Below are 23372 nucleotides of genomic sequence, written 5' to 3'. Positions count from 1 at the left end.
TGCCCCTCCCCTTCAAACAAGAATTTCCTGCAGCTATATGCTTAGGCTCTTCTCTTAAAAGAGCGTGCTCTCAATTCTTCCGAAATGAGACAAGGCTCGCAAAAATCTTGAGTTGCAAAAAGAGTACACAAGGGTTCTAAGCGAATATGAGACATTGGGACATATGTCAAAAATTGGTAGGAGCATATCAGCAGATGCAATCCACAACTATTTCCTACCCCACCACGCTGTCATAAAAGCCGAAAGTACCTCCACGAAGGTCCGTGTTGTCTTCAATGCCTCGAGCCCGGCGGCTAATGGTAAAAGCTTAAATGACATTTTACTCCCGGGTCCGGTACTTCAGGCAGATCTTCCAATACTTATTCTACGCTGGAGATTATATCGATACGTGTTTAACTCAGACGTCGAGAAAATGTATCGACAAATATGGGTGAACAAAGATCATACCAAGTATCAGCGTATAGTCTTTCGTGCCAGCACAAAAGAACCTCTTAATCTATATGAGACAAAAACGGTTACATTCGGTATAAACTGTGCACCTTATCTCGCGATACGCACATTGCTACAATTAGCTGACGATGTCGAAAGCTCTCTCCCTGTGGCCTCCAACATTCTGCGAAAATCTATGTATGTGGACGACGTGTTAGCGGGAGGGCACACAATCGAAACAACCATAAAGGCAAGAGACGAAATCACGAAAGCTCTACATTCAGCAGGATTTCCTTTACGAAAATGAACTTCCAACTGTGAAGAAATTCTTAAGGACATCCCTAAGCAACATCTACTCAGTGAGGACTTTTTGGCATTCGAAGATACCAGCACAGTAAAAGCTCTTGGAATACGATGGAACGCGCATAGCGACTTATTTTACTTTACCGCAAGGCCATTGGAAACCGACCAGGAACTTACAAAAAGGGAAGTACTATCAGCCATAGCCAAACTATTCGACCCACTAGGATGGCTCGCGCCAATAGTAATCGTAGCCAAAATACTTATGCAAAGTATTTGGTTGGAAGGTACGGGTTGGGACGAGGTAGTTTACAATACAACGCTGGAACGCTGGAAGAACTTTACTCAACACTACCATGAAATAGACAATATCAAGATTCCGCGTTGGGTATATTTTTCGCCGGGAGACAGCATCGAACTCCACGGTTTCTGTGATGCGTCTGAAAAAGCCTACGCAGCCACGGCGTACCTCAGGGTCAAGAAAGATGGCCAAGTTTTTGTTAATTTGCTTCTAGCAAAAACCAAGGTAGCCGCTGTAAAAACGGTATCACTCCCAAGGTTGGAACTCTGTGGAGCTGTACTTTTGGCGGAAATGATGAATTCAGTCATCAACAACCTCAACATAGGGCAGGTGGAAACGTATTTATGGACTGACTCAACAATCGTTTTGGGGTGGATTCGAAAGCCACCATGTTCATGGTCTACATTCGTCGCCCATCGCATAACGAAAATAGTCGAAAAAGTGGGAAATACAAATTGGCTGCATGTGGAGTCAGCTGCCAACCCAGCTGACTTAGCCAGCAGAGGGTTACCAGCGTATGAACTGATAAAAAATTCGTTGTGGTGGCAGGGGCCCTCTTGGCTACAAGAAGACGAATCCCATTGGCCTATACAAGAGGGCAACTACGACACAACAATAGAGAAAAAAAGGTTCAAGCTCACGCGATAGCCAGAACTGACAATAGAACAGACATTCTCGATAGGTTTTCAGATTTGCCCAGAGCGTTAAGAGTACTCTCTTATGTGAGGAGATTTATCCAAAGGACTCATCCAAAAACAAAAACCTCGTTCCATTTTAAGTATCTGTTAATTTCCCCAGAAGAAATCGAAACAATGACCCAACGCTTGATACATATCCAACAGAAATATTACTATGGGAAGGAATTTTCGAAATTAAAATCACAGGAGTTAATAGAAACGAAAAGTGAACTGTTACCCCTTGATCCCTTTCTCGATAAGGATGATCTCATAAGAGTAGGCGGTCGTCTTGGCGCTTCGCAAGATATACCATTCAAAGAACGTCACCCTATAGTGCTTCCCTATGGCAGCCAGTTCTCCCGCCTTCTCGTCAAGTTCATTCATCAGGTGGCACTCCATGGGGAAAACCAGTTAATGCTGCGTCTCATTCGCACACAATACTGGATCCCCAAAGCCAAGAACCTGATCAGAACCGTCATACATAACTGCAAAACTTGCACCATCTATAAAAAACGGGTTCAAACACAACTTATGGGAATATTACCAAAGGAACGCACCACCTTCTCTCGCGCCTTCACGAATACAGGTGTCGATTTTACCGGTTCCTTTGAAGTCAAAAGTTATCGCGGCCGAGGATGCCGGATGTCAAAGGGTTACGTCTGCCTTTTCATCTGTTTTGCGACCAAAGCGATTCACTTGGAAGCTACCACAGATCTTAGTACCCCTACGTTTTTAGCTGTCCTTGACAGATTTATCGGCAGACGAGGATGTCCGAAAAATATTTAATCCGACAATGGCACTAACTTTGTCGGAGCTGCTCGGTCGTTACGATCCGAATTTAAAGCGCTTATCGCAGAAAGAGTGATAAAACTATAACTAGGTATAGCCATCAAACGCTTTCGTGGCACTTAATTCCTCCTGCCTCACCACACATGGGAGGATTGTGGGAGGCAGGAGTAAAAAGTTTTAAAACCCATTTTAGAAAATGGCAACGGGGCACACGTTCTCCTACGAAAAGTTTACTACCCTACTGTGCCAAATTGAGGCATGCCTCAACTCCCGCCCAATTAGCCCATCCTCAAACGAACCCACTGACCTGGAGCCTCTAACCCCAGGCCACTTCCTAGTAGGGAGCCATCTGTTAGCTCCGCCGGAAAATGATTCCAATGAGAATCCTGCCTCCGTAGTAAACCGGTGGCAGAAACTTGAAAGTTTTACACCAACACTTCTGCAAGCGTTGGAAAAACGAATATCTTTTTGAGATACAGAAGCGCAATAAATGGAAATATCCCAAGACAAATATAAAAACTAGGGAGCTTGTAGTAATAAAAGGGGACAATCTCCCTCCTAACGAATGGCGATTAGGCCGAATAGCCAACCTCCACCCTGGTCCCGATGACCGGGTCAGAGTTGTCGACATCACAACTGAACGGGGCAAAGTGACGAGGCCACTGACCAACTTGGTTTTACTTCCACCGGATAACGCGGAGAAGCCAAAAGAAACCGCCCACCGCTCTCGTTCCCACCTAACGAGGCCCTTTAGGAATCCAACGAAGAAGGAGAAGCCAATCTGCCACTGCAAATACTCGTTAATATATCCATTTAGTTTTGTTTGCCCGACATAGATGAGCAGAACTGCGTTTTAGTCACTATGAACCAATATCTTATTTGACGTTTTCAGCGTGGAAAGTTAAAGTTTCTTTTGAATGGAAAATTTGTTGAAATTTTCTAAGAAATATGCGAGAAATACGTCATTAAAAGCATAACTTAAATTTTTAAATCAACGAATATTTTTCTTAAAATATCACACCCAAAACTAAATTAACGTCTTCGTGACAACAAACACGAAACCATAATAGGCCTAATGTAGGTACCTAATATGTATTAATGTTTTGAAATAACAAACCGATGATAGTACTTGGTTTGTTTTCTTTTTTTACTATAATTATACTTCTTATTGTCTTTTATTTTCATTATCCATAACTTAGAAGCGCGTATTTTCTATAGAAAAATGACAATTAAATAATATACATTTGGAATTAAATATTTTAATACCATCAGCTATTGTGGCATATGTATATTGCACTCATATGTAAGTATTTGCCATGCCAATTATGAGAAATAAAGATAATTTAGAATTGCGCAGAGCAGGTGTAAGTACGATAATTAAGACAGAGCCAGAGAGTAGAGCCGCGGTAATAACAAGTAGCCATTGTAGTAAGCCTATCTGTATGACCCAAAGCATGGATACGGGTATATATATATATATATATATTGAGTGAATAACCATAGAAGCACATTAGGGACAATAGAGAGGGGGAGTAGTTGCCACTTTCAGTTTCCACATCATCAGTAATTGGTTTCAAGCTATACTTGAGTACAGCCCATAACGCCATTGGAAAAAGATTGGAATAGTTGGAAATACCAGTAGCAGCATAAGATACCAAATGAAAATTATAACGCTAATGGTAGTTATCCTTGGCGTGGTGCAAATAGGGGCCATACAAATCGGGATTGTTTCCAATACGCAAACACAAATAATTTGCACCAGCACGTTTCTGTATCATTGAATTCGCAATACGTTCCAATACAACAAAAGCGCCTACATTAAGGAATTGCTGGTAATATTCCATCGTAAGGATACCTTGTTGCACCAGCAACAGCCTGCATATCTACCCAAACCAAAATCACCCAATATACCAGCAGAGTTGGACATATCATACCTTTAATCGTTGACGCATTTGTGGCAGCACGGCCGCACGCAACCCTGTCGATCATTTGTTACTTGTATTTATTGTGAATCATCTGTTTGTATGTATGCATTGGAATGTAAACCGCGATTGTCTCTTGTCAATATCATTCGCTGAAAGTAAGCCGGACGAGACGCAACCGCGGTAAGTTCAATTTGTACAATTCCATTATTTGTTCGATTGTCATCACATTTATATTCTAATCCCTGTTCTAGAAATAAACTCTCTCTCAAACATTTCAACGTTAAAATTAGTTTGATGTTAAATTTCGAGTCATCGTCCGAGCTGCAGCGATCACATCTTTATTTCGCGCTGCAATTTCTATAAAGTTTGCATTGGCAAATAATTTCATCACTGGAAGGGAGCACCGTTACCGGCGTTTTTGTATGCTGTCTAAACAATAAGTACATTTTTTCTTTCGTCATACTAAATGTATATGTATGTTGCTGCAAAGCAGCTTGGTGAAATTTATTGTATATATTGTTCCATTTAATTAACATGCCATTGGGGACTTTGCCGCGAACACCGGTACGGAGGAAAAGTCCACGTTTCCAAGAGGATCAGCCAACAGAAAGTGAAGCAAATACACCAGAAAATTCAATAAACGTAGCAATGAGTAGCGACGAAGGCAACAACATCGCTCAACAAGTAATTTACAAGCAGAGGTGGTAAGCGGTGAAGGAAACAGCCAGCGGCTGCAAGAAGAGGGTGGCGCTACCAACGTCAACAACGTAGAGGCACAAAATAACGTCATATCTGTGCTTCAGAAACAAATCGCAGCATTGGAGAGTGAGTTGAAAAGGGTGCATAACAAGGTTAGGGAGAATGAGGCGCAGAACTGCCAACTAAAATTAGCGGTCCAACATCATACGATGTCAAATCCCGTTACAAATGGAAATATCTACGAATCTTCCAACCAAGTAATGCATCCCGTTAACTTTCCCATGTCCTACGCCACCGTACAAAGCTCTGTTGCGCCCTCAGCCGACGCCGCTGCGCCAAACGCTGCTTCCTTCGTCCGCGCTACCCACAACGCAATGCAATCGGACCATTCTGCCGCGCCTGATCCCACTGCTTCATCTAATGCCTTCTGTATCGCAATGCCAACTTCCTCCGTGCTGGGTGCTATTGTTTCAACCACAATTGCCAGTGATGTTTACAATGCCATACCAGATACTACAACCGCCAGTGCCACATTCGCCAATCTTGCCGGTGATTCATACAGTGCCATTTCACGCGCTTCTGTTGCCAGTGCGACTAAACCCGCTTTCGCTAATAATGATGGTGATTCATATTGTGCACTGGCAGGCGCTTCTATTGCCAGCGCCAACTATGCCGGCGTTCCATATAAAGCCATGTCAGGCGCACCCGCTCGCTTCCCAAGGCAGTCGGTTCTATGTACCGGAGCGACTCGGGATTTTTCCCGACCAAGGACTGTCATTTCAGTTTAACCCCATTTAATTTGTTTCGTCCCTCCCATAAATTGTCATCCTCCCAGCAGCTCCTTGCAGCAGGACTGCTCCATATTCTCTTGCTCCGGGAAGGTATCGAATCCAATCCGGGTCCGTCTCCTGACCCCGGTCCTGAGAAATGGTTTTGCTGCATCTGCCGGAAAAGAATCTTTTTAGGAAGGTCATACTCTGTTCAGTGTGTCTCGTGTAAGGGATGGTTGCATCGGACAGGTTGTTCTGGGCTTGATCCCAAAACCCGACGTCCACGTAACTTTTATAAATCTTTTGTGGCTCCTTGCTGTTCACGCCCAAGGGCGCCTCGTAGTCTACGTCTAAGCGCCCCCCATTACCTTCCAGCAGCCCCGCTGCTCAGCAAGCCACAACAAGTACCCGCTGCTGCTCGCGCCTTACGGCGCCAACAACTCAAACAGCTGCTACCACTCATAACTACAATCTTCGTAGTAGAGTCGGAAGCAATGCTGAGCAACAGCCCCTGCCTCCGTCTTCTCCCCCCCTCTTTTCCGGCAGCAATCGTGTAGGTCAGGGAACCAGACTCTTAGTCCCTACCTCCGTTTGCACCGTTTGCCAGCACAGAATATATATGTTTGCGACATCCGCCCAATGCAGCTCCTGCCTTGGGTGGTGCCACTTTCCTAGATGTTCTGGTCTCCGCGACGGCAACCCCTCGACGGGTTTCATCGCGCCATGTTGCCAGGTCGCAAACCCAAATCATCCGGGTACCCCAATGCTTGCCCAAGGACGCCCAGTCCCAGGGCCACAACAGCAATTGCGTCCTGGCCTTCCTCAACCCAGGCGTAGTCACCCGTCACTTACCCCCAGAGTGGCGACGTCTCCCCTCATGCACTTCAGAATTCTGCAGTTAAACTGTAATGGACTAACTGGGAAGATTACGGAGATAGTCAATTTCATGAAGCGGCACAACATCCGCATTGCTGCGATTCAAGAGACTAAACTCACAGCACGATCTGCATTGCAGACCTGCTCTGGGTATAATGTCCACAGAAAAGATCGCGAGAGCGGAAATGGAGGCGGCCTCGCGTTTATAATACACCACTCTGTGCAGTATCACATATTTGATCCTGGCATCGACCGCAGGGACAACGTCTTAGAACGTCAAGGCCTATCTGTCCGGTCAGGCGATGCAAACCTAGAAATCATCAACATCTACATCCCCCCTGCCACCTGTTGCCCCGGTGGATACCGCCCTAATATCAGAGCCTTACTCACTGGAAACAATCGCATTATTTTAGGCGACTTCAATGCCCATCATGATCTATGACATTCAAATTTGCGGGCGGACAGTAGGGGCGAGATGTTGGCGGATCAAATAGAAGAAACGACGTTCTGCACAATAAACGGAGACGCCCCCACACGTATGGTAGGAAGCTGTCACAGTTCGCCAGATATCTCAATCGTGAGCGCAGAACTCGTAAACTGCGTCAACTGGCAGCCGATGGTATCACTGGCATCCGACCACCTGCCTATACTTGTTTCGCTCGAGCGTACCGCCGACTTCATCGTCACCGAAAAACGCACTTTCATAAACTTTAAAAAAGGAAAGTGGGAAGAATATAAATCCTTTACAGACAACCTCTTTGCTGCCCTCCCTATCCCGACTGATGCCCGCCAAGGGGAGCGTGCCTTCCGCAAGGTCATTGAATCCGCCTCGGAACGTTTCATTCCCGCCGGGAGAATTCCCGAAATCCGGCCCACTTCCCGGCGGAGGCCGCAAACTTAGCGAGAGATCGTGACCTTATAAGGCAGCTTGATCCAGGCGACCCCCAAATAAGGGATATAAACCAACGCATCAGATTGCTTGTGGATGAACACAAGCGGGCGAAATGGGAGGAGCACCTAAGAGGTTGTAACCTCTCTACCGGTGTGGGTAAACTTTGGTCCACCGTAAAGTCCCTATCGAATCCGACTAAGCACAAAGACAAAGTTTCCATCGCCTTTGGCGACAAAGTGCTGTCGGATGCGAAAAAATGCGCGAGCGCTTTCTGCCGACAATATATAATGCATTCTACGGTCGACAAAGTTAGACGGAGGGCCAACAGACACGCACATAAACACAAATTCAGCGCGTCATCAATCACCATCACCGCTAAAGAGGTTGAGGACGCCATTGGTCGCGCTAAACCATCCAAAGCAGTGGGCCCAGACGGCATAGCCATGCCGATGCTTAAAAGCCTAGGGAAAGAGGGTTTCAAATATTTAGCGCAGGTCTTCAACCTGTCTCTTTCCACCTTTGTCATACCCGAGAAATGGAGAATGGCCAAGGTGGTCCCGCTACTAAAGCCTGGTAAACCAGCTAACATAGGAGAGTCGTATCGTCCGATATCTCTCCTATCGCCAGTAGCAAAGACGCTCGAAGCCATTTTGCTCCCTTATTTCCAAGCAAATTTGCAACTAGCCTCCCATCAGCATGGCTTCAGAAAACTCCATAGCACTACCTCCGCGCTAAATGCCATCAGCACCCAGATAAATTGCGGTTTAAATCAAAACCCCCACCATAGAACAGTACTCGTAGCGCTAGACCTATCAAAAGCTTTTGATACGGTCAACCATGGCTCGCTACTGCAAGACCTGGAAGGGTCTACCCTTCCCCCATGTCTTAAAAGGTGGACCGCAAATTATCTGGGTGGTCGGCAGGCATCGGTGCTATTTAGAAACGAAACATCAAAGCCAAGGAGAATTAAACAAGGGGTGCCACAGGGTGGTGTCCTATCCCCACTTTTGTTTAATTTCTACATATCTAAGCTACCTTCACCACCGGAAGGAGTCACAATCGTTTCCTACGCCGATGACTGCACAGTAATGGCCACAGGCCCAGGCCCACAGATCGATGAGCTATGCAATAAAATAAACGGCTACCTCCCTGATCTCTCCAGTTTTTTCGCCTCGCGAAACCTGGCATTATCACCGACTAAATCTTCCGCGACCTTATTTACAACATGGACGTCCCAAATGTCGACCATTTTGAACATCCACGTCGATGGCTCTACGCTACCGACTGTCCTACACCCCAAAATCTTGGGTGTGACGTTTGATCAGGATCTACATTTTGGTGAGCACGCAACCGCAATTGTTCCGAGAATTCAGAGCCGTAACAAAATCCTCAAATCCCTTGCTGGCAGTACCTGGGGAAAAGATAAAGAAACGCTCATGACTACATACAAAGCAATTAGCCAGCCGATTACGTGCTACGCGTCACCCATATGGTCGCCAAGCCTAAAAATTACCCACTGGAAGAAGCTACAGGCCTGCCAAAATACTGCTCTCAGAATTGCCACGGGCTTTCTTCTTATGTCCCCAGAACACCATCTACATAATGAGGCGAGAATACTCCCCATCAGGGAAAGAAACGAGATGCTGACCAAACAGTTCCTGTTGAATACCCAGAAACCTGGGCATCCCAACAGACATCTGATTGACGAGCCAGCACCGCCTAGGGGCTTAAGGAGTCATCTCCGTAAGCATTTTGAGGAAATACGGCATCTGAGAACACAGCCGTATGAAGCGAAAAAACATAAGCAGGTCCTTGGTGAACTCCACAAACAGGCGTCGGACCTTTATGCCGGGAATTGCCCGGTGAACCCAGTACTCAAAGTAAAGTATCCAAAACTTGCGGAAGAGGAACGCATACTCCCCAGGGAAACGCGTGTCACTCTGGCTCAACTTCGTTCTGGATACTGTAACAGGTTAAACTCTTACCTATCCAGAATCAACCCCGACATACAAAATGTATGCCCCGCTTGCAATGTGTCCCCACATGACACCAACCATCTCTTTAATTGTAATGTGGAACCAACGCCTCTAACACCCCTTTCCCTATGGTCCACCCCTGTTGAAACAGCAAGTTTCCTTGGACTCCCGTTAGAGGATATTGATGACAGTTTGTGATCGGTCGCGTCTGTTAGGTGGGGCGAAGCACTGCTACAACAACAACAACAACAGGCGCACCCGCTGCCAGCGCCAAGCCAGCCAACTGCGCTGCCCTATTTGCCAGCGCCGGCTATTCTGCCAGCGTCAACGTCGACGCAACTACTTTTGCCAACCGCGCCGTACCATCGTTTTCCACCGCGCCATTCGCTGCCGCCGCAAGAAATATTGCAACGACATATAACGCAGCTCCAACTGCAACCACCGGAGTCTTTAGCGCTAATTCCGTTGAAGCAATTTACGGGACAATGCCTCCCGCCATACGTTCGTTCGCCGCTACAGATATTGGTAGCTCAAATGCCCCTTACTACAATGCGGTCCCCGCCTTTTAGTCAGCATCAGGATACAGCGCGTCTCTAGATTCAACTCCTGCTATATCGTCTTCATACGGCAACGTAAACAACACATTGCCACCGCCACCCGTCAGCCGTCCCATCAGCATGCCGTCTACCTTAACGTTTCCAAGGAAACTCCTTAAGCGAAGATCTCCCAGAGTTCAGTGGACTAGCTGAGGATTGGCCGCTCTTCATCAATGCGTTTATAGAATCTACGTCTGCATACGGGTATTCGAAGTTGGAAAATAACCAACGCCTTCAAAAAAGTTTAAAGGGTGAAGCTAGAGAGACTGTGAAATCGCTGCTTATTCACCCCGACAACGTCGACGCCGTTATCGCGCAACTACGTTTTAGGTTCGGTCGACCAGAGCAGCTCATTCAAAGCCAGCTAGCTGCGGTAAAGGAAATTAGCCCTATATCGGAAAACGGAGTTGTCAAGATAATATCACTTGCTACTAAAGTAAAAAATTTGTCTGCCTTTTTACAGACCGCCGGCGGTCATCAACATTTAGCAAATCCAACCTTGATTTCCGAGCTAATCAACAAGTTACCAATGTCAAAGCGCCTTGAATGGGCGCGCTACTCATCCGCGATACAACCGTATCCTACTGTCGTTCACTTAAGCGAATGGCTTAGTGAAATAGCGGGTTTAATTTGCAAAGTCCAAGAGCACGAACCACGTGAGCCAAAACGTCGGGTGGTACTACACGCCGTAGAAGAGCAACCAACTCATAAGTCCAAATGTGTCATGTGTCAAAATTATCACAAACTTCAGGAATGTGAACGTTTTTTGAACGCGAGTGTAGCAGACAGGTGGAAGTTTGTAAAAAGCCAACGATTATGCTTCGCATGCCTAGCTAGAGGCCACTCCTCGCGCCAGTGTCGCCGACGCAAAACTTGCTTATCCAATGGCTGCAAGAAAACGCATCATAGGCTGCTTCACGATGCCACCCCTGTGCACCGTCCTGCGGAGAAGCCCGCATCAGACATACAAGATCGTCGTACCCCAAACTCATCGTCAGTACTGAGTTGCGTCACTAACGTCAAGTCTAGTAAACTTCTTTTCCGTATTTTGCCCGTGACGTTGTACAATGATGAAAATACTGTTAACACTTACACTTTATTTGATGAAGGTTCTTCCGTTACCATGATCGACAGTTCACTAGTCGAGGAGTTGGGTCTTAAGGGTGAAGCGCGAAGCTTAAATGTGCAGTGGTTTGGTGGGCACAAGGCACACCAGCCTGCTTCAGTGGTCAGCATGTTGGTTAGCGGGTGTGGTATGAATAAAAAGCACACGCTTCGCCATGTCTACAGTGTACGTGATCTGAATTTGCCATGTCAGACTCTGAGCGATACTGATATTTGTCAAAGCATTAGTCATAACCGATTTCTACCACTAGTACCATATAACGGGGCTACACCAAAACTACTCATAGGGCTGGATCACTGCCACTTAGGGCTTCCGAGTGGGACCATAAGAATCAATGCCAACGGGCCGTATGCTGCCCACACTGAGCTGGGGTGGACAGTATTTGGACCCTCAACAGCCCCTTCACCAGAATCGAACACAAGTCTCTTCGTAGGGCATACGTCTGAGCAAAGGCTTGACGTCATGATTGCTGACTATTTCAGCACCGAAGGGTTTGGAGTAAGGTCATCACCGCCCATTGGGGGCAAGGCAGACGTGCGAGCACGTTCATTGCTTGCCTCAACCACGCGCCATGTAGACGGGCACTACGAAACCGGCCTGCTTTGGAAAACAGACGACGTCCATCTCCCTGAAAGCTACTCAGCTGCGTACAAACGTTTGGTCGGTATTGAAAGGCGCATGCAAAAAGATCCAGTATTCGCCAATGCGTACAAGGACATCATGGACTCTTACGTCACCAAGGGCTACGCGCGTAGACTCACGCCAGATGAAGCAGCACAAAGCTCCCAAAAAACTTGGTACTTGCCACACTTTGGGGTGACCAATCCTAACAAGCCTGGAAAACTTCGCCTAGTGTTTGATGCTGCAGCTGAGTCCCATGGTGTTTCTCTCAACTCCCAGTTGCTTAAGGGTCCACAAGAATACCAGCCTCTGCCGTCCGTGTTATTCCACTTTCGGGAAGGAGCAGTAGCAGTATGTGGCGATATAAAGGAAATGTTCCATCAGGTACGCATACGTAAGGAGGACCGATGTTCACAACGTTTCCTATGGCGTGACGGCAACACATCAAAACAACCAGAGGTATTCGAGATGGTAGTAATGACGTTCGGAGCGGCTTGCTCTCCGTGTGCCGCCCAGTATGTGAAATCCCTGAACGCCCTAGAACACCAAGAGAAGCCTCCTGGAGCCGTGAAGTCGATCCTTGAACGACATTATGTGGATGATTTCGTTGATAGTTTTAACGATGCTAAGGAAGCAATCGACGTCGCGAAGAAAGTGCGTGACATCCATAAGATTGCAGGGTTCGAGTTACGCCGCTTTACATCGAATTCGCAAGAAGTTTTGGAGGCACTCAACGGGACGGAATTTGCCATGCCCATTCTTAGCAAGGAAGAGATAGCCGTTGAGAAAATTCTTGGTATGGTCTGGCAGCCGTCTACCGACTGTTTCACCTTTAGACTTCGATTCCACAAAATAGACGACGCCATCAACACTGGCGAAGGGAAACCCACCAAACGAGAACTGCTCAGCATTGTAATGTCGATATTCGACCCCCTCGGATTTCTCAACAACCTTACGATTACAGCGAAATTATTAATGCGTGAAATTTGGCGAAGGAAGATTAAATGGGATGAACAATTAGCCGACGATCTCAATGATGCTTGGCGTTCATGGCAACAACGACTTCCATCAACCACATGTTTGCAAATTCGAAGATACTACTTTCGGTGCGAAAAGCCAAACGATATTCAGCTGCACATTTTTGTTGATTCTAGCGAACAGGCGTTCGCAGCAGTGGCATACTGGAGGATCGAAAACTCGGCTGGTGAAATAAGCGTATCCTTCGTCTGTTCAAAATCACGCTGCGCTCCACTGAAGCCACTCACTGTGCCGCGCCTCGAGCTGCAAGCCGCAGTTCTCGGCACAAGATTGATGCAAACAATCCGTGAGGAGCATGAGGTTGTCATATCCGATTGTGTCCTATGGTCCGATTCAACAACCGTACTCAAGTGGATACGCAGCGAACATAGACGATATAAACCATTTGTCGCCCACAGAGTGGCGGAAATCATAGCCGCTACAACATTATGTAGTTGGAGATGGATACCAACAGGTCATAACGTTGCCGACGAAGCCACCCGAGCTAGACGCACTTGCACTGAGTCCGAATCGTGTTGGTTAAGTGGCCCACAGTTTTTGCGAATGAGAAAAGAGTATTGGCCAACAGGCCCCGAAATCCAAAAAACTGACGCTTCCGGCGATGAAGAACTCCGTCCGAAACATGCCTTGGCCGTTGTGAGTAATATTTTTGTCGATTACAACCGTTTTACATCTTTTTGCAGACTGATCCGAACAATTGGATGGGTGACTCGTTTCGTGGGGCGATGTCGCAACGGTAAGCAACCTGATGAGGTCTATGGATTAACGTCATGGGAATTGGAAGCGGCTGAGACAGTTATTTATCGCCAGGTTCAAGCTGAAGCGTTCGCCGCAGAACTCCGTTTGCTCGAAAAAGGCACTCCCATCTCTCGGTCAAGTGTGATCTACAAACTCTCGCCTTACATAGATGAGCATCGTATCCTTCGCGTGAAAGGTCGCATCGACGCCGCAGAATGGCTACCAGTTCCCACTCGACGTCCTATTATATTACCCTCAAATCATCCGTTAACAAAGCTTCTAGTGAACCACCATCACGTTGCCATGAAACATCAAAACGCAGAAGCAACAATCTGCGAAATCCGTCAAAAATATTGGATACCCCGATTGCGTAAGTTACTTCGAACCGTTATTAGTAGCTGTCAAGTCTGTCGATTGTCCAGAGCGGCGCCAGTTGTACCCACTATGGGGCCATTGCCCGTTGATCGTTTAACGCCGTACGTAAGACCGTTCTCCTACACCGGCCTCGATTATTTTGGCCCTATCATTGTCACGATCGGGCGACGTCATGAGAAACGCTGGGTGGCACTGTTCACCTGCCTCACCATTAGGGCGATACACTTGGAACTCGCTCATGACTTAAGTACAGATGCGTGTATCATAACTATCCGCAACTTCATCAATCGTCGCGGAGTTCCCGTGAGAATAAGGTCAGACAATGGAAAACATTTTCTGGGCGCCAATCAAGAAGCTAAACGGTTTAGTGAAGTATTCGACTGCGAACGCTTGCAGGCAGAAATGTCAAGTAAAGGAGTGGAGTGGTGGTTCAACTGTCCGATCAATCCATCCGAGGGTGGTGCGTGGGAACGGATGGTGCAGTGCGTAAAACGAGTGCTGCGTCAAACACTGAAAGAGAGATGTCCGAAGGAACACACACTGATTTGCTTCTTGATCGAAGCGGAAAACGTCGTCAACTCTCGTCCTCTCACTCATCTGCCAATATCACCTGACCAGGAGGAACCACTCACGTCAAACCATTTCTTGCTCGGCACGGCCAACACTGCGCACACACCAGCGACTCATGTACAGCCCGAAAGGCTATGTGCTCTGCGAAAGCAGTGGAGGATTGCTCGCCAACTACGAGATCACTTCTGGAAGAGGTGGATTGCAGAGTATTTGCCAACATTAACCCGTCGTGCGAAATGGTGTGAGGCTACAAGATCCTTGAAGATTGGCGATATTGTGTTTATTTGCGACAGTTCCATACCACGTAATCAATGGTGTCGAGGCGTTATAGAACAAGTTACCCAGGAGTGGATGGCGTCGTAAGGCAAGCGGACGTGCGTACTTCGAAAGGAACGTGGCGGCGAGCTGCATCCAAATTGGCGTTGTTGGACGTAGAATCTGGTGAATCTTGTTGATTCACGGGGGCGGGGGTGTGGCAGCACGGCCGCACGCAACCCTGTCGATCATTTGTTACTTGTATTTATTGTGAATCATCTGTTTGTATGTATGCATTGGAATGTAAACCGCGATTGTCTCTTGTCAATATCATTCGCTGAAAGTAAGCCGGACGAGACGCAACCGCGGTAAGTTTAATTTGTACAATTCCATTATTTGTTCGATTGTCATCACATTTATATTCTAATCCCTGTTCTAGAAATAAACTCTCTATCAAACATTTCAACGTTAAAATTAGTTTGATGTTAAATTTCGAGTCATCGTCCGAGCTGCAGCGATCACAGCATTATTACCAAAGCCTCCACCACTTGCAGCGCCAGACGAATGGCTTGGAGAATTTACTTTATTTGTGCTGGTAGACTGCTTACACTAATGGCACTGTTGTAATCGGGAAATTGGCGTAACTCATTGGAGCCACTTGACTGCATATTTTATATTTAAAGAACTATAGACAACTTACTAATATGCGTAAAAACTTTACTTTTTCATGCACAGCACTTTTCATCGTTATGAACTTTAATGCTTTCCTTTTTCAAATTTCATGCACATTTTTTTTTTTTTGCAAATATAAAATGCATTTATTAACTTTAATATGTACTTTTAATCAACTCCTAACCACGGACGTTTAGCTTAACTGCATTGATACATGCCAAAAATTGTTCTGTTCAATCATCGCTGGATTCAACATTTTCTGTTTGTTGGGGGACTCTTCATCGTCGTTTCTCCTGCGCGCCAGACGTACACGCACGCGAACTGGAGTGGAGCGAATACCCTTTGACCAGATGTGCTTATTCAGGCGTGTGTCTATTCTCCCATCATTGGTACCCATTTCTTTCTCTGGAAACTTGCGTGTTTCTTTGATAGCGCGTGGTGCGCGCTTCTTGAAGCCAATATTATGCACACGTTTGGACAAATGTACGTTCACGTTTAACTACCTCATTGATGGCAGATTTATTATGGTTTTCTACTTTTTTTGGTTTCGCCATATTTTTGACTGAATGTTGCCTGCTAACAAAATCCTATAGGAAATGAGAGCCTGACGTATAGACATCTTAGTAATATGCGTAAATACTTTATTTTTTCACGACACGTAAATTTCAAACAGCAGCTTTTGTGGGTTTGGATTTTTTGTGATCAGCAATCACGTTATAGAATATGTCGATCTGTCAGCTGCTCTAAGATGTTGCAAGCGCGTCGTCTATTGGCACTTTAAGACAATCACATATCCGTCATTTTAATACACGGGCACTCAAACTGCTCAATTTAATTTAGGCCATAGTCACATTTGCTATCTCTCGTCACCCGACCTCAGTAAAAAAAATCGACTCAAATCATTTTGTTTTTTAAGAGTTATAACCAAAACCTTTTCAGGAGAAATGGGTCGGTTTCGCGCATTAAAACAGCATGCTGAGGGTTCATCAAGCCTGAACAAAAAGTGCCATCTCTGTGAAAAAAAACACCCTATACGTCTGTGCCCCATATACCGCGCCAAGACACCAGAGGAACGACTCCGCGAAGCCCTAAAAGGGTCATTCTGTGGAAATTGCCTGGCCATGGACCATTTCACTAGGGAATGCACAATTCAAGGGAGATGCCGTCAATGAGGCAAGAAGCACCACTCAAATCTCCACCTAGAGGACGACAACGAAGAATTAAACCTTCTTTGGGAAGCACGCAGCAAACCTTGGAGCACGCAAGTAACTGAAGAGGAAGACGACAACGTTATCTCTTTATACGCCTCGGAGATTGGAACGGAGACCAGGCCTCTTCGTCCTGAATCCCAAACAAATTACGACGTATTTCGGTCCGGAGCGGAGACACGGCCTCTTCGCCCGGCCCTTACCAGGGGATTGGAGACTCGGTCTCTCCGACCCCGCTTACAACACGAACGCCAACATCCTACCCGACAAAATAAAGTCACCAAGCGCGGAGTAGAGTCAAGGCCTCCACCTGCATCGACAGCGACATGGGAAGGATATAAGTAATTCACGCCAGCTTCATAAGCCGACAACCTTTCGCAATGGTCTAATAGGACAACACGCAGCCAGTCAACCAACATTGCGGCTAACTCTCGCGATTGCACCCACCGCAGTGGTAAGAGTAGAAGCCATGGGACGTCTCCACCCTGTCAGAGCCCTCATTGACGCCTGCTCACCACATACAATCATGTCATCCGATTTGGCATATGAATTAGGATTAACCCCGTCCAGGATCAGTGAGCAAGTATAAGAGGGAAGCATGGCGAAAATAAACGTATATCCACATACGCTACCCTAATCCCATATTATCAGAGGGTGTCGCCAGGGGGCAATCTGGACTCGTCAATAGCCAGCAGCTACACCCACATTCGGCTGGCAGACCCTCAATTTTATAGGTCGACGCCCATCCGTTTAGTTCTTGGAGCGGACATCTACGGAGAAATCTTGTTACCTAGCCTCCTACCGAACACATTCGGACCTCTTTTAGCTCAAAGCACGATATTTGGGTGGGTACTCTCCGGAGTCACCAATGTCTAAACTTTTTAACATTAAACTTAAGGTTTTACAAATCATTTCTTTTCTTTCAAATAATGAATATTATATGAGGCGCCTAAATGCAAAACCTCTTATTTTGAATTTTTGAATTAATATATAAATTGTGACAATATTGCATCGCCTCTACCACATTCTTTTTTTCGATAGATATATTGGACAGTGCAATTGAATTTAATCCACGTATGTTTTCTTATATTCTAGTTTACAACATTTACAGCTTTCGAAATGGTAGTTTCTGCGGCTGCCCTAGACACATATGCTTTCTTACCGCAAGGGGGCCGGGATGTTTAGGCCGATAAGCTAAATATCTCATGCCACCCTAATGTGAACTTTTTTATTGTCTAACTGTTGCACACAAATGCATGTTAGAGTTCGAATTAAGGGGAAACTGAACGAAAGGGCCTATGATCGGCCGGTCCGATATAAATCCTAGTTACTTTTCGTTCTTCTTTCTTTTTTGACTTTCAACAACTGCAGTCAGGAGCATCGGAGCAGCTACCACATCGAAGGTAATTTAAAGTTAAATACATACCTTTTTAGTTTCATCCTTTTTTATACTTTATTATATAAATATAATAAAACCATTGTACCGAATTCAAACTAATTCATTTTCATTTTGGTATACTTTATCCCGTCTCATTCCCATAATTTGAGTAATTCCGGAGCATAAGCCCATAGAGAGTGCCCCGGCTTGACACTCTCCCTTAATTCTTTAAATTGGTGTTGGTTTTTAGTTTCTATATTCTTCTTTATTTATAAACGTACACTTTAGTTCCTTCTTTACAACTATATGTAACACTTTCCTTTCTAGTCTCTTACACAGCTTTATTTTATACTTTTAGTCTTTTTAACCACTTTATAATTTCTCTACGTTTTTTCTTGTTTCATGCTTATGCAGCTGCCGGTTCACTTTAAACTGAAAACTGCCGCTAACGCAACTCTGTAGCTAGGCAGTTTCTTTACGGTGCTTAGCAACGAAATTAATGATGGCGTCGAAATTAATCATGGCGTCGAGCAACGGCAGTTTCAACCAATCAGAAACTCTCCGTGTTGCTCGACTCGAACAATTTTAGTGATGCCAAGTGCATCTGATGTATGGTTGCATCTTGCACTTTTCTAAAGAGGGTTGCCAGCTGCAATTTATTTTAATGCAATTTACTATGATATTTAAAATTTATTGTGTAATCAAAAAATATGTAAACATATTAATAATAAATATCAATCTATCTATCTATCTATCTACATCATCCCCCTTTAGAAAAGAAGAATTTGGTAAGATTAAAGTAATTAATCTTGCCACATTCTTCTTTAGGCTTTAATATGTTGTTCTAATGTTATGAGCGAATGAGTTTGCTAGCATTAGGGTGCTCTAACCCGGGACTCACTCGTTCGTCACAGTGCAACTTCTAAAAAGATGATTAAAAATTAAAAAAAAAATTTTTGAATAAAGTGAAATATATAAAAGTTAGTTTGAAATATTTGATTTACAGTTTGAAGTAAACCGGTTTTTTACCTTCTTATTGTAGAATATACCTAATTAAATGTGTATTTATTTGTTACATTTTTAGCCTTCATTGGCAGATTTTTAAAATATATTTATATCTTAAGATTATTAGTAATATACTATTAATTTAATAAATTTTTTGTACTCGATTTGTATGTACAATTTTTTCGTTTTCTTTACTTATCTCACAAATTGTTACATTTGGTCCATCAATATTCTTTACTATGTAGGGACCTTGATATATATTGTTATGTTTATTTCTATTTCATAAATTTTAATTTCTAAGGGCTTAGCCGTTTTATCGTATACATCTTTATTTCTAATCTTATGCTTATTAATCAAATATTTTGCCATTTTATGCGGTGTTATCATTCTAAACTTAAGCTCCTTTGCGTAATTTTCTACGTTATAGATCGGATCAATTTGCTCTTTTTGCAATTCATGTGGCATTGTAGTTTTTCTGCCAAATATTAATTCAAACGGAGTAAATTTATTATCAAAAACCGAACTACTTGTAGTATTGTGTAAAAATGTAAAGTATTTTAAATATGTATCCCAATCTGAATACCTTTCATTTAGATATGCACGCAAGTATTCGTTAAAGACTCTATGATTTCTTTCAACAGTACCAACAGTTTCGTGGTGGTAAGCTGTTGAGAAATCATGATCAATCTTTAAAAGTTTTGTCAATTCAGAGAATAATTCGTTTTTATATTCCGTTCCTAAATCGGATCTAATAGCTTTCATTGTACCATATGTTAATATAGGGGTTTCAAAAATAGCACAAGCAATAGTTTTTGCAGATTTATCTGGTACAGCTACTGTTACCAGGTATTTAGAAAAGTCACAAATCATAGTAACAGCGAACTTGCTATCATATTTGGATTCCGGACCTATTTGTATCGACAATTACTATGTCAAAGGGTTTGCAGGGTGTTGGAGTCAACACAAGATTTTGCTTTGTTTTTGGTTTTACTTTATTCAAAAGGCATTTATTGCAATTTTTGACAAACAGCTATGTCACGAGTCATATTTTTCCAATAGTATTTTGTTTTTAATTTGGAATATAATCGTTTTATACCGCAATGACCGCCTAACAAAGGGTCCTCATGATAAATTGTCATAAGTTTTTGTTTTTGCTCTGTTTCTGTTACAGTTTCTACGGGGTCTGTTAATATTATTTGTAATGATTTTAAAATTTTATTAAAAATTAAATTTTAAAATCATTTGTAATTGAAAATTCTTTGAAAAATACATCATTTTTTGGCCATTCTAACTACTTAATATTGTGCCTGCCGGCTGCTTTTTCAAGCCTCGAAAATAACTAAATTTGTTTTTTCGTTAGCATTCACAAAATTAAGTAGGTTTAGTTTTTTATGTTTTAAATGCGCATAAATTTGTATATTGGAGATCTCATTATTCTTATTAAATTGTGTAGTCGACTGTACTCACGGTATCTTTTTTGAAAAATCGTATGAAAATTTGTCATAAACTTGTACTTTAGGCGTTTCGCAAAAAGTATTTGTAAAATTATCATCTTTATTTTGTAATTCCTTTTGTTTGGTTTGTGATCGCGTTTGGACTGCTAAAACATGCTTTGTAGATTCTTTTATATCTATACTAATGCGTGAAAGAGCATCAGCCACAACGTTAGATTTTCCTTTGATATATTCAATCGTAAATTTATATTCTGACAGTTCTAATCGAATTCTAGAAAGTTCAGACGAAGGGTCTTTCATGATAAAAAGATAAACTAGTGGTCTATGATCGGATTTTACTGTGAAGTTTGTACCGTAAACATATGGACGAAAATGCTTTATAACGAAATGTATTGCTAGGAGTTCTAATTCGATAATTGATTTTTTCTGTTCTGCTTTATTAAAAGATTTTGACGCGAAACAAATTGGTAAATCATTATCACCCTGCTTTTCATATTCATATTCATATTTCTTTATTCAGTCTATGATTACAAAAATCTTACAGACTATATTAAACATTATTAAACATAAGGTTTATTTACAGTAAACTTAATTTAAAATGGAAAATAACATATTTTTAAAACTTCGACGAGATATCGCAAAATCAATACAATAATTATTATTGATTGAGTTAATAGCAATTAGAGCGCGAGTGATCGGGCCATTAAGTGCGTAATTAGATCTAAACTGGTCAATTAAAAACATATTATATTGGCGCAAAGTCCGTGATGGAACATAAAAGTTCAAAGACTCTAACAGTATCGGGCAATCAATATTGCCATTGGAAATATCATAAATAAACATTATAGATGTAATTAATCTTCTACTTTCTAATGTGTGAAGATTAATTAGCTTACACCTAGAGATATATGGAGGAAGAGGCAGATCGAAGTTTATATCGTATAAACAGTACTTCATGAATATTTTTTGCACACGTTCGACTCTCTTATTGTGTACCTCATAATAAGGACTCCATATTATGGAACCATACTCAAGCCTTGACCGCACAAAGGCATTATATAATAGTTTTTTAGTATATGGGTCCTTAAACTCGGATCCATTTCTTTTAATAAAGGCCAGTAAGGAATATGCTTTGGGGATAATAAAATTTAAGTGCTCGGTGAATGTAAAAGACGAATCAAATACAACACCTAAATCCCGAATTTTATTCACCCTAAGTAACGGCTTATTAGAGACATAGTAAGACGAAATCAATTTATTACATAATTTGGAATAAGTTATGTAATAACATTTGTTGGCATTCAGCGCAAGCTTATTTTTACAGCACCACTCATTAAAATTATTTAACTCAGATTGTAGTATGAGAGTATCAGACTCGTTCTTGATTCTAAAAAAAATTTTCAAATCATCAGCGTAAAGGAGATAATTGCATTGCTTGAAACAAGCACTTACATCATTGATAAAGAGAATAAAGAAAAGTGGGCCAAGGATACTACCTTGGGGCACACCTGAGGTTGCTACATAAGGCGATGACTTTACGTTGTCAATAACAACAAAATTTATCCTATTGGATAAGTATGAATAAATCCATTGTAAAAATGTTGAGTGGAAACCCATTTTTCGCTTTTGGCTTAATATAGCACCACACCCACTCTTAGAAGCATCTACTGTAATTTTAAATTCTTTTGTGAAGTCAGGGTATTGTAGTAGTTGAGGAGACATTAATGCTAGTTTTAGTTTTTCAAAAGCGTTTTCACACGCTTCCGATTTAAACGATTTAAAGGCGCTGCCAGTGACGCAAAATTCGATATAAATCGCCTGTAGTAATTTGCAAACGCGACAAATCGCCTAACCGCATCTTTGTCTTTTGGCTTAGTATACCTTTTAATAGCGTCTATTTTCGAATCATCTGGTAGAAAACCTTTTGACGTACATTTATGGCCTAGAAAAGTTACTTCGCAACGAAGGAAATTGCACTTGTTTGGATTCAGCTTTAAATTAAACTACAGGTTTCGAAAACTTGTTCTAAATTTTTAAGGTGGTGTGTCTCACTACAACCAATGACGATGATGTCGGCTCTCCCAAGGCAGTCGGTTCTATGTACCGGAGCGACTCGGGATTTTTCCCGACCAAGGACTGTCATTTCAGTGTGACCCCATTTAATTTGTTTCGTCCCTCCCACAAATTGTCATCCTCCCAGCAGCTCCTTGCAGCAGGACTGCTACATATTCTCTTACTCCGGGAAGGTATCGAACCCAATCCGGGTCCGTCTCCTGACCCCGGTCCTGAGAAATGGTTTTGCTGCATTTGCCAGAAAAGAATCTTTTTAGGACGGTCATACTCTGTTCAGTGTGTCTCGTGCAAGGGATGGTTGCATCGGACAGGTTGTTCTGGGCTTGATCCCAAAACCCGACGTCCACGTAACTTTTATAAATATTTTGTGGCTCCTTGCTGCTCACGCCCAAGGGCGTCCCGTAGTCTACGCCTAAGCGTATCCCCACTACCTTCCAGCAGCCTCGCTGCTCAGCAAGCCACAACAAGTACCCGCTGCTGCTCGCGCCCCACGGCGCCAACAACTCAAACAGCTGATACCACTCATAACTACTACCTTCGTAGTAGAGCTGGTAGCAATGCTGAGCATCAGCCCCTGCCCCCGTCTTCTTCTCCCCCCCTCTTTTCTGGCAGCAATCGTGCAGGTCAGG

General features: G+C 43.5%; 3 protein-coding genes and 1 pseudogene across 7 annotated transcripts in view; 2 read left to right on the top strand and 2 right to left on the bottom strand.

The window, feature by feature from the left end:
- The window catches only part of LOC137249852 (uncharacterized), a 352644-nt gene that overhangs the window by 5862 nt on the left and 323410 nt on the right, over positions 1 to 23372 (bottom strand). The window lies entirely within an intron of this gene.
- Positions 1 to 23372, top strand: part of LOC137249849 (zinc finger protein 665-like) — a 396955-nt gene that overhangs the window by 188742 nt on the left and 184841 nt on the right. The gene's annotated exons all lie outside the window — the stretch shown is intronic.
- LOC137247599 (protein YIPF1-like) lies at positions 3794 to 4448 on the bottom strand (annotated as a pseudogene).
- On the top strand, positions 4956 to 16084 carry LOC137247598 (uncharacterized). The gene is made up of 5 exons (XM_067778577.1): positions 4956 to 5105; positions 5225 to 5814; positions 9850 to 10135; positions 10694 to 15321; positions 15393 to 16084. The coding sequence occupies exons 1-4, from the start codon at positions 4956 to 4958 to the stop codon at positions 15059 to 15061; spliced, it is 5394 nt and encodes a 1797-aa protein (XP_067634678.1). The 3' UTR covers positions 15062 to 15321; positions 15393 to 16084.

The sequence above is a fragment of the Eurosta solidaginis genome, chromosome 4, assembly GCF_040869045.1.
Source record: "Eurosta solidaginis isolate ZX-2024a chromosome 4, ASM4086904v1, whole genome shotgun sequence".
NCBI lineage: Eukaryota > Metazoa > Arthropoda > Insecta > Diptera > Tephritidae > Eurosta > Eurosta solidaginis.
This window is presented reverse-complemented; position numbering and strand designations above follow the sequence as displayed.

Coding starts and splice junctions, on each gene's coding strand:
- LOC137247598 (XM_067778577.1), top strand. CDS start 4,956: ATGCCATTGGGGACTTTGCCGCGAACACCGGTACGGAGGAAAAGTCCA. Junction 5,106..5,224: donor GCAACAACATCGCTCAACAA/GTAATTTACAAG, acceptor TCTGTGCTTCAG/AAACAAATCGCAGCATTGGA. Junction 5,815..9,849: donor GGCGTTCCATATAAAGCCAT/GTCAGGCGCACC, acceptor CGCGTCTGTTAG/GTGGGGCGAAGCACTGCTAC.